This window comes from Octopus bimaculoides, chromosome 2 (genome assembly GCF_001194135.2).
Source record: "Octopus bimaculoides isolate UCB-OBI-ISO-001 chromosome 2, ASM119413v2, whole genome shotgun sequence".
NCBI classification, from domain to species: Eukaryota; Metazoa; Mollusca; class Cephalopoda; order Octopoda; family Octopodidae; genus Octopus; species Octopus bimaculoides.
In genome coordinates, this window is record NC_068982.1 from 150,763,458 (window position 1) to 150,773,333 (window position 9,876).

The window sequence follows — 9,876 nt, forward strand, 5'->3', positions numbered from 1 at the left end:
TCTAAACCTAAACTAATCTACTTAGATGGAAACTAGATTGTATTCCTATAATAAAAAGAGAGAGAGAGAGAGAGAGAGAGGGGGAGGGAGGGGGGTCTTAATTCTAAGAGCACTGTTAACTATGTGCATTTGTTGTTCAGGAGTAAATATTAAGAAAAATGGTTAAAATCCAGGAATATCAAGACTGAAGGTGACTTACTTCATAGCAAGTAAATGTTGGATAACAACCACTGCAATACCATTGGCACATTTATCTATTAGGCTTAAGGATCCATAAACAAAGGCAGCAGATTCCTGTAAAAAAATAACCCCAAACAATTAAAGAAACAAAGGAATTTTTTGGGTTGTTTTAAACTAACATCATCATCACTTAATGCCTGTTTTCCATGCTGGCATGGGTTGGGCGATTTGACAGATGCTGACCCACTAAAAAGCTGTTCAGGCTCCATGTCTATCTTGGCATGGTTTCTATGGCTGGATGCCCTTCCTAACATCAACCACTTTACAGAATGTACTAGGTGCTTTTATGCAGCATTGGTATGGATGCTTTCTACATGGCATCAGCACTTATGAGCCTACAAGATTAGGGATGCTCAGCTGGAGAGGGTTGTAAGGGATGAACCTGGACGCAAGGGCAACCACGCTTTACCTAGCTTGGCATGTCTTTTCAAGCATGGCAAATCGCCAGGAGTCTCGATCCCCTGTCATCCCCCTTATGAGTCCCAACATTTATAGATTCTTTCTCACCACTTCGTCCGATGTCTTTCTGGGTCTATCCCTTCCACATGTTCCCGCTACAATCTGACTTCAATTTTTTCCTGCCAAAACTAATTCCTCATGGGTAAAATCCTTTAGGTGGGCGGTAACACCACCCTTCCTGCACATGTGTGAAAATTTTCACACCAGTAGTCCACATCAGTTCCTGTCCACCTTAATGTCAGGATTGAACCAGACCCTGAACAGTTTAACTGGTCCCTCAGTCCAGCAACTAATGATGCCATCTGATGGCATTGACCTACATCCCCAGGTGTCCAGCAGCAAGCCTACTGACTTCTCAACACTAATTTTGGCCCCTGCCAGTGACTCATATTACTTTAAAATGGAGCTGACCATCTCCACTTCAAAGGCAACTGATACCATGTTGATGATGTTGTTCATGTATACCGAGACTGCCTTCCTGTGTCTCAGTTTGAACAGGATGCTCCTCAACTGCTCAAATTCCACAGCAATGGCTCAAGGGCCAGCACATACAGAAGAGGTGGCAACAGGCTACCTTGGTGGACTGAGAGTGCAATGAGAAATGGTTCTGATCAGTGAACATTTACTTTGAACACTGGGCAGGCATCGCTGTGCATTGCAGCAATTCAACCTCTGAAAATGGGTCTGAACTTGGCCAATTTCAGGACAGTTTCTAGATAATGATGGTCAACCCTAATGAATACTTTAGACAGGTCCAAATTGATCAGGGTCCCACCATAGTCAGCTTTCATCCCAGCATTCTCTACAATGTATTGTATGAGGTGGAGGTTGTTGTGAATAGACCTACTCATGCACAATTCTGCCAGCTCACCTATAATAATGATGATGATGATGATGATAATAATAATAATGCTGTTAATCTTGATATGATTTCACCATGTCGTGCGCATATGGTTATGATGCATGTGCCTGGTGTACGCTTTCATGGCTTCTCTTCTGACTGAATGGAAGTGTTATCATGTACATTGTTTTGTTTTGGTATAAAAGATGGGCTACACCAAATATTCTGCTCAATACCACAGATTTGCTTGTCAATTGTTTGACCTTAACCAGTTGAGTATGTTCATTAGTGACTGACGATATGTGCATCTCTGGTCACGAACGGAAGTGGTGGGGGAGCATCATAGCCATGCGTTGAGAGGAATTCTTTGGGGTTTGGCTAATTCACATTTGGAAACATGGGTGTTTTGTTCATCATCCTTAAAAAACCCTTATTCAGAGACCTTTTGAGCAGGATGGGCTACTTGACCTGAAGAAAATTCTTACTGGGTCCCACCTGCAAGGTCATGCACTGTTAATCTTGATATAAGATCACCATGTCGCGTACATATGGTTGTGATGCATGTGCCTTATCAAACAGGTAGTCATGATGGGTATACTGGGCTTTGTATATTTTACTCGTGTCACTTAATGGCATGCACTGCTTTCTCACTCAATAATAATAATAATAATAATAATAATAATAATAATAATAATAAAGGGCCCAACAAGTAGATATTGATTATATTACCAAGATGAAAATGGAGTCGAGGGGTGTAGAATTATAAAAAAGACAAGTCTGAAGCGTTTACTTACTGTATTTGTTGCAATCAATTCAGTCGTAAGAGAGAGAGAAGTTATAAGTATAATTGAACCTCCAATACCATTAAAAGCAGCAGCACCAAAAACTTGCATTGAATTAATTGGAATAAATAAAATCCAGATACTGAAGCTCAGTGATATGATAAGTCCAATGACAAATGTCAGCTGAAATACATTGAAATTACTTGTTTTATTAAAAGATGATGAATTACTGCTGAAATAAATAAATAAATTATATCTTTTCATGTCATTATTATAGTGAAGTCAAAGATGAAGCAAATATTCAAAATTATTAAACATTTGGTTGCATTTTATAAAAGAATCAGCAGAATCAAACATCTGGTTGCATTTTACAGTAGAAGCAACAGAATCAAGCTTTCAATTGCATTTTATAATAATGATTTCTTACACGGACATAAAGCCACAAATTTTGCAAGGAAGGAAAAATTCAATTAAATCAATGCCATTATTTGACAAGTACATAAAACTAATCCAAAATGGAAGAAAGGATTTGAATTCAGAATGTAAAGAGCCAGCCATAACTTACCACTACAAGACATTTTATCTGACAATGTAAAGATACTACTAATGCATTATTCTATCAATAATGATTCCAATTATAGGCATAAGGTTACAAATTGTTTTGGAGACAGATATAGTTGGTTATATGAACCCCAGCAATTAGTGCTTATATAGATAGTATCAATTCATCTACCTTAAATTAGTGGTTCAACAGAGTCAATAAAAGAAGTACCACACTAGAATAAGTACTGGGGATGATATAACTGACAACTTTTGGAGATGATGCCCACAGCCTAAAGACTGCAACTAGTAAAAGAAGAAAATGTGTATAATCTAGTCATTGGACTATTGCCAAGCTGGGACATTGTCTTCAAGTGTTCAAATTGCTCATACTGATATCAGTATTCTGCTTAGTCTATTGCTTTCTAATTATTGAATGTTTCTGTTGCATTTTTGATATGAAAGTATGTGACTTGACACATATGGACTCCTAGATGTGTACAGGTGTGTACGTATATGTATGTGAGTATCATCATCGTCGTCATCACCATCATGATCAGCATTCATTCGTTTTATGTCTGCTTTTCCATGTTTGCATGGGTTAGATGAATATGTCATTGAGGCATTGTTTTACAGCTCTGTTCTTCCAATCGCTTCCTTACCTGTTTTCAAGTGAGAGATCTCTTATTCCAGGTGGCTTCAAAGGTGTATGTGTGTACATGCACATTCATATGCATATGCACATGCACAAAGGGCTTCTACATGCTTTCTATCTACCAAATTTCACTCACAAGGAATCAGTTAATCCAACACTATAGAACACACACACATGTATGTATAAATATATACATATATATGAAACATGCATACAGACATATCATCATTAAGGCATTCTCATTCAAATATCTTTCATTTGTTTCAGTCATTAGACTGTGCCCAAGTTGTGCAAACAAATCAACCCCAGTACATATTTTTTTCCAAAGCCTAGTATTTATTCTATTGGTCTCTTTGCCAAACTGCTAAGTTACAGGTTCATAAACAAACTAGTATGCAGGATGGTGGTGGAGAAACACAAATACACAAGTATATAGATGGCTTCCACAAAGCATAAGTTGACCTAGGGCTATAGCAGAAGACACCTTGGGTAAGTGTCTTCTACTACAGTCCCATGCCAACCAATGCTTTGTGAGTGAATTTAGTTGATGATCAATTTCTATAAAATAATACCAAATACAGAAACATCATCCCTTCACAAGTCACTATCAGGTTAGGGTGAGGTGGGATGAGCTTCCCATAATGAATTATTTAATTATCTGTATATTTCTAGACTAGTACTTATTAAACTGGTCTAAGAGGGATAAAATGTAATATTAACACTTGTGAGATTTGAACTCTGGATGTAAAGAAACAAAGCAAAGGCTGCAATGTATATTGCTTGATATTTGTGTCTCCACAAACCCACTGAATTTAATAATACTGATGATTTTTAACATAGGTGCAAGGCTATAGCACTGTGATGAGTATAGTTTAAATCAACTCTAGTACTTCACTGGTACTTTTTTCTTCTCAACTCTGAAAGTTTGAAAGATAAAGTTAACCCAACCTCCAACAAAATCTGAACTTTTGTAAAGAGATGAAATAAAAAAAATCCATGCTTCACTGATTTTGTTAGTCTACAGCTTTAGTTAATGACAACCACAATGTTTTTTCTTTTTATTTGTCACAAGACAAACATTTTGTTGTCCCCACCACCACACAAACCAAATCAGGTTTATAAGATTCAGATCAGCCATTATAACTTAATCCCGTGTATTTACTTCTCAACACTAGCATTTCTCTTACTACTAGCTAACCTAATCTGCTTTCCTCCTTACCTGCCTCTCTCTCAAATCTAGCCAACTAACAAGGTCAACTACTAGACTACTTTTGCCATTGGATACAATGACAATATGTGGTTCACATTGCTTAGTACAATATCTCAAACTGAAAATTTTTGGGAGATAGGGGGAGAGAAAAAGTTAAAAGGAAAGAAGAAAATGAATGTAGAATATGAGAAGATATAATTTCTCTAGTGATTTACATAAGAAAACAACTTCAGAGGAATTTTATCAATTTGAAGATGAGAAAAAATGTTAAATTGAAAAATATATAATCAAACTGAATTCAATTACAAAATTTTGAGTATTTACTGTTGTTATACTTTATTCTAAACACCATTAAATGTTTGATTATTTGGCTGTCACCATTGCTCCCTTCACCACTACCACCACCATCATGTGTCCATTTTCCATGCTAGCATGAAATGAACATTTTGACTAGATCCAAAAGGTTGAGGATCACTTCATGCACAGGTGTCTCAGTTTTCACATGGTTTCTATGGGTCGATGCCCTTTCTAATGTCATCCACTTTGCAAAGAATACTGGGTACTTTTTTCATAGCTCCAGCACTAATGAGGTCACCTTGTAACTTACAAGATAGAAGAATACCCTCAACTTAGAAGGGGTATAGAAGACAGAGTGGTTGCTTTAAGCAAAGTGTTAAGAGGTAAAAGTATAATGCAGGGAGCATGTATAGGTTTACTTTTGTGGAAGAGATTCATGGTTACCCTGTATTTTACAAGGGTAGGTGGGAAAAGCTGGTGTGGAACCCAAAAAGAGGTAAAAAAGGTAATGATGTCCAAGAAATATTTAAAATAGAGCATAGGTACAGAAGACTAAGGGGGAAGGAGTAGTGTAAAAGTATGAGAAGGTCAGATGTATATAAGAGATGAATGTTGTGAATAATGAACAGAAGTTGGGATGGTAAATATGAGTGGGGATGATAAGAATGAGAAATGGATACTGACTGAGTGAAGAACAGAGAAGAGCGAGTGGTGACTAGTAGTACAGAGATGACAATATGGTATGGTGCACAGTAACAGGTTTTGCTTTCATTTCTTACATCAGCAGAATAGTACAGTAGATAAGTGAGTAATGGAAAGATGAGTGAGTGATAGGATTAAAAGTTGCAAGGAGGAGAGAGCAAGAAATAGATACCAACAAGGAGGATGTTGTCAGGGATCCAGTTGTTTAGATGAAGGAAGGGTGCTGCAAGGGAGAAAGAAGCAAGAGCTGTAGACTTGGCAGGGTCTCAGTTGTATGCATTATACACGATGCCTTTAAGAGCCTTAGTCACAATATGCTAGTGTAGCTGGGCACTGTTTTCTCAAGCACTGTGTATCACCAATCATCTATGTCCTTAGTCATCTCTTCTGTGAGAGTCACACCATCCTGAGATTGGCTTTTATCACCTCATACCACATCTTCCTAGGTCTTCTTCTTCCATGGCTTTAAATGCAAATACTTGCACTAATAATCAGCAAAGAAACACCTAGCTGAAACTTGCTACTTCTCACTGTGTATGTATAGCTAAGTCACATGATATAAAAAGTGTCACAATCCCCAACAAACTCATGATGGCTTCACATATAGAAATTTTCCTAACTGCATTCCTCTTTAGACCAGAAAATATTACAACTCTGATAAGTTGCTGACGTTATAAAGCTGAAGTTAGACCCTCGCGAAAATGATGAAGATGTATGTCAGCAAAAATAAAAGAAGAGGAAATGTGGTAGTCAAAGTAAAAGTAGTTTTTATAGGAAAGGACTGCACACATGGAATTCTCTCAATAAAGAACCTGAGTACAAAACTTTATCCATAACTTTTCTCATAGTCACTACATGTTTTGTAACTTCCACAGCTCCTCATTAAAGTGTTGCATGTATGATAGTTATGATGCTGTAGCTATATGCATATACATGCACAAAATATCTGCATCATATAAAAACAAAGGCCATTTATATACTAAGCAAATATTCACTCATTAACCATACATGCTATGATTAGCCTACCAACATGTCATGACTAGTCTAATGAATGACTGAAAGAATGAGAGAAAGAATGAGAATGAAAGAGTTAGAAGAAGAAGGGTGAAGATATGGCAAATCAGAAAGTTTCTCAACATAACTATCTTACCTTTGCTCCTATAGTTGAATTGACCAGCTTCATAATTAATGTGGTTAAAAAACTGAATATATAAACCACAAGAGGAACAATGGCTATATATTTCTGAAATAAAACAGCAGAGTATAGCATTTAGATAATTATATAGACATAATACAGCTCAATACCTAAATTATGCTCCCTCCTCACATAATGCATGCATTTTAGAAATATTTAAAAATACTGTTTGATATATAAACTTAAATCCTTTCTTAGTTGTGAGCAAACTCATCCAACTTGGGCTAGCCCAGTAACATAGATGTTAAATTGATGATAACATCAAGTGTAATCATTAGGCTTTTCTTTTCTCTATATTTTTAGTTTTAAAACGAAGGGCAACAACCTATAGCTTTTGCAGGAACCAAGAACCATAAATTACAGTTTCCTATTAACTATGACTTTTGTCCTTATAAATAGCTCAACTGGAAGTCAGTGAACTCAAGTGAACCTGTCAGTAAACAGGACAAACATTTTTAAGTGACTCTCACAGAGCCAAGGGCCTGCTGTGTCTGGCAATGGGGCTCTATTAGAGAATCACCTCAAGTTGTAGTTATAAATAGCAGTACTGTGCAAATGGCGGTGCAAGAGGAAGTAGCACATCAAGATATTGAGTTACCCTGAAACCTGTCCAAATACTTCAACAGAATAACTTTGGCAAAAGACACCCATGAACTAAGTGATTGCAGTGTTAAACTGAGTTATAAACTAGGTTTACACTTGCCCACCTCAAAAAGTAAAATGGTAGGCTATGGAATTTTATTGGGCATCAGCACTAGAGAAGTTTTCTTACTGGACTTAGGCACCAGCACTAGAGAAGTCTTCATACTGGACTTAGTGTATAGAAAACATCAGTAACATTTTGTTTTGAAAATTCCCATAAAATTCAGTTTACTCAGTCTCCATTCCACTCACAGTTACAACCCTCTTGGCATTCCTATCAGAATCTTTCCAACAAGCAATTTAAAAAGATACAAAACACAAAGAAACAAAATACATTAATGACTTGCCTTATTTAGTTGGATAGTGTCGAGAACATAGAGGGGTAAATATATCTGGGAAATGTTTAAAAATAGTCGAGTCCCCATGTAAATGACTCCAATCTGTAAGTAAAAAACAATAACAGGAAATTTAACAATAACTTTATTTTTTTAAATGGAAATAAAGAGCATTATATTAAAGAATGTCCTTTTAAAAAGAGTATTTCAGGACTTTTCACTGGAGAGAATGAAAAGAAAATTTAACGAATGGGATATTAGTTCAAAGATTTAAATAAATTAAAGATTATTTAATCTTATAGTGTGTATCAACTTACTACTATTATAGTGTGTATCAACTGAACTATAAGGGTGGGTTGTAAAGTTCATAGGCTGACTATGAAGGAGTGATGCTAGAGCTGTGAAATCTTGCATGCATTAATTTCAACTCTTCTTATTAATAACTGCATTGTTCCTTTCCAGGTAAACTCACATCTGACAGTTCAAAGAAAACTTCAAAAGTAAATAGTAGCAACTTCTCTTGAAAATGAACAAAATTTGGCATTGTTGTGTTATCAAGTATCTGCAGAAAAAGGTTTTAACCCCCAAGAGCATTCATACTGATATGATTACTGCATTAAGAGATGGCACTCCAGCTTTATCAACAGTGGATAAGTGGGCAGTTGAACTTAGGAAGGGAAGGAAGAATCTTGAAGATGATCCAAGGTCTGGGAGTCCTACACCAGCTACCACTGAGGAAAACACTGATCATGTTCACCACATGGTAGGGATGACAGGTGATTGACTTTAATCAAATAGTTAATGCTATTAGCATATCCTGTGAGAGAGTTGAGAATATTCTTCAAATTGAACTTGGCATGACGAAAGTTTCTGCTCAGTGGGTGCCATGTCTTCTGACACCTGATCAAAAGCACACCAGGCTGACAACATCACGGAAAAATCTGACATTGTTTGAGGCAGATCAAGCTGGTTTCCTGGAGTGTTTCCGAACCCAGGACCAGTGTTGGGCTCATCACTTTGAGTCAGTAACAAAGAGACAATCCATGCAGTGGAAACAGCCCTCCTCATCTGCTCCAGAGAAGGCCAAGGTTGTTTCGTCTGGATGGAAGGTGATGAACTCAGTTTTTTGGGATGCAGAAGGCATTGAGTTTATTGATTATCTTCAGAAGGGTCAAACCATCAATGGAGAGCACTATGTCAATAAAAACTATTCATATGCCAAGATATGAATAGTATCAAGACCAAACACCCAGAAAAACTGTTGAAAAGAATCTTGTTTCATCAGGACATTTCTCCAGAACACAAGTTTTTGGTTTCAATGACTGTTGGACTGCTTTGTATGACTTTGAACTGGTTGATTACCCTCCCTATTCTCCTGATTTGGCCCCATTTGGCTATTTATTATCTGTTCCCCAACATGAAAAAAACATTTGGTTGAGAACTAGTATAGCAGTGATGATGAAGTCATATCTGCAGTTGAAGACTTTTTTTACCAACAGGAAGAAAGCTTCTTCACCAGTGGGATCCAAGCACTGTAACACTGATCGAAGAAGTGTGTGAATTGCAAGGGAGACTATGTGACATTTAGTCACACTCCATGAGAATATTTTGGTCAGGCTATGAACTTTTCAGCTGATACCTCATACTAGTTATGCCAGTTACATGGTAAATAAAAAGAACAATAAAATAGCTACGATATTTATTGTTATATGTGTGTCAAAAGGATAGATGGCTAATTCAAACCAAGGCCCCTTAACAAGAAAAGTAATACTTAAGGAGACAACTTGAAACTCTCCAGAGCTACATGAAATTCGAAATTCTTAAGCTCTAATTGGTTTTAAGAAGAGGAAATGGCACTTAACAATTACAAGTGGTCTCATAAATGCTTGTGTGTGTGTGTGTGTGTGGAGAGAGAGAGAGAGAGAGAGAGGGGGAGAGAGAGAGAAAGAGAGGGGAGAGAGAGAGAGAGAAAGAGAGA

The 9,876-nt window shown here is 36.9% G+C and overlaps 2 protein-coding genes across 4 annotated transcripts in view; one reads left to right on the plus strand and one right to left on the minus strand.

Annotated features, from left to right (window-relative positions):
- LOC128247040 (uncharacterized) overlaps nucleotides 1-9,876 on the plus strand; it is a 66,648-nt gene that overhangs the window by 33,397 nt on the left and 23,375 nt on the right. Inside the window, exon 2 of one of the 2 annotated variants that reach the window (XM_052965667.1) lies at nucleotides 8,361-8,674. The exons of the other annotated variant lie outside the window; for it this stretch is intronic. Within the exon in view, the coding sequence (XP_052821627.1) occupies nucleotides 8,425-8,674 (250 nt within the window). The 5' untranslated portion in view covers nucleotides 8,361-8,424. The remainder of the gene's footprint in view (nucleotides 1-8,360; nucleotides 8,675-9,876) is intronic. 2 annotated transcript variants of the gene reach the window in all.
- The window catches only part of LOC106874334 (major facilitator superfamily domain-containing protein 12), a 78,338-nt gene that overhangs the window by 18,062 nt on the left and 50,400 nt on the right, over nucleotides 1-9,876 (minus strand). For both annotated transcript variants that reach the window (XM_014922036.2, XM_052965666.1), the window contains exons 6-9: nucleotides 7,911-8,003; nucleotides 6,877-6,969; nucleotides 2,335-2,505; nucleotides 200-294 (exon numbers count right to left, since the gene is read on the minus strand). In XM_014922036.2, coding sequence (XP_014777522.1) covers nucleotides 200-294; nucleotides 2,335-2,505; nucleotides 6,877-6,969; nucleotides 7,911-8,003 — 452 coding nt within the window. The remainder of the gene's footprint in view (nucleotides 1-199; nucleotides 295-2,334; nucleotides 2,506-6,876; nucleotides 6,970-7,910; nucleotides 8,004-9,876) is intronic.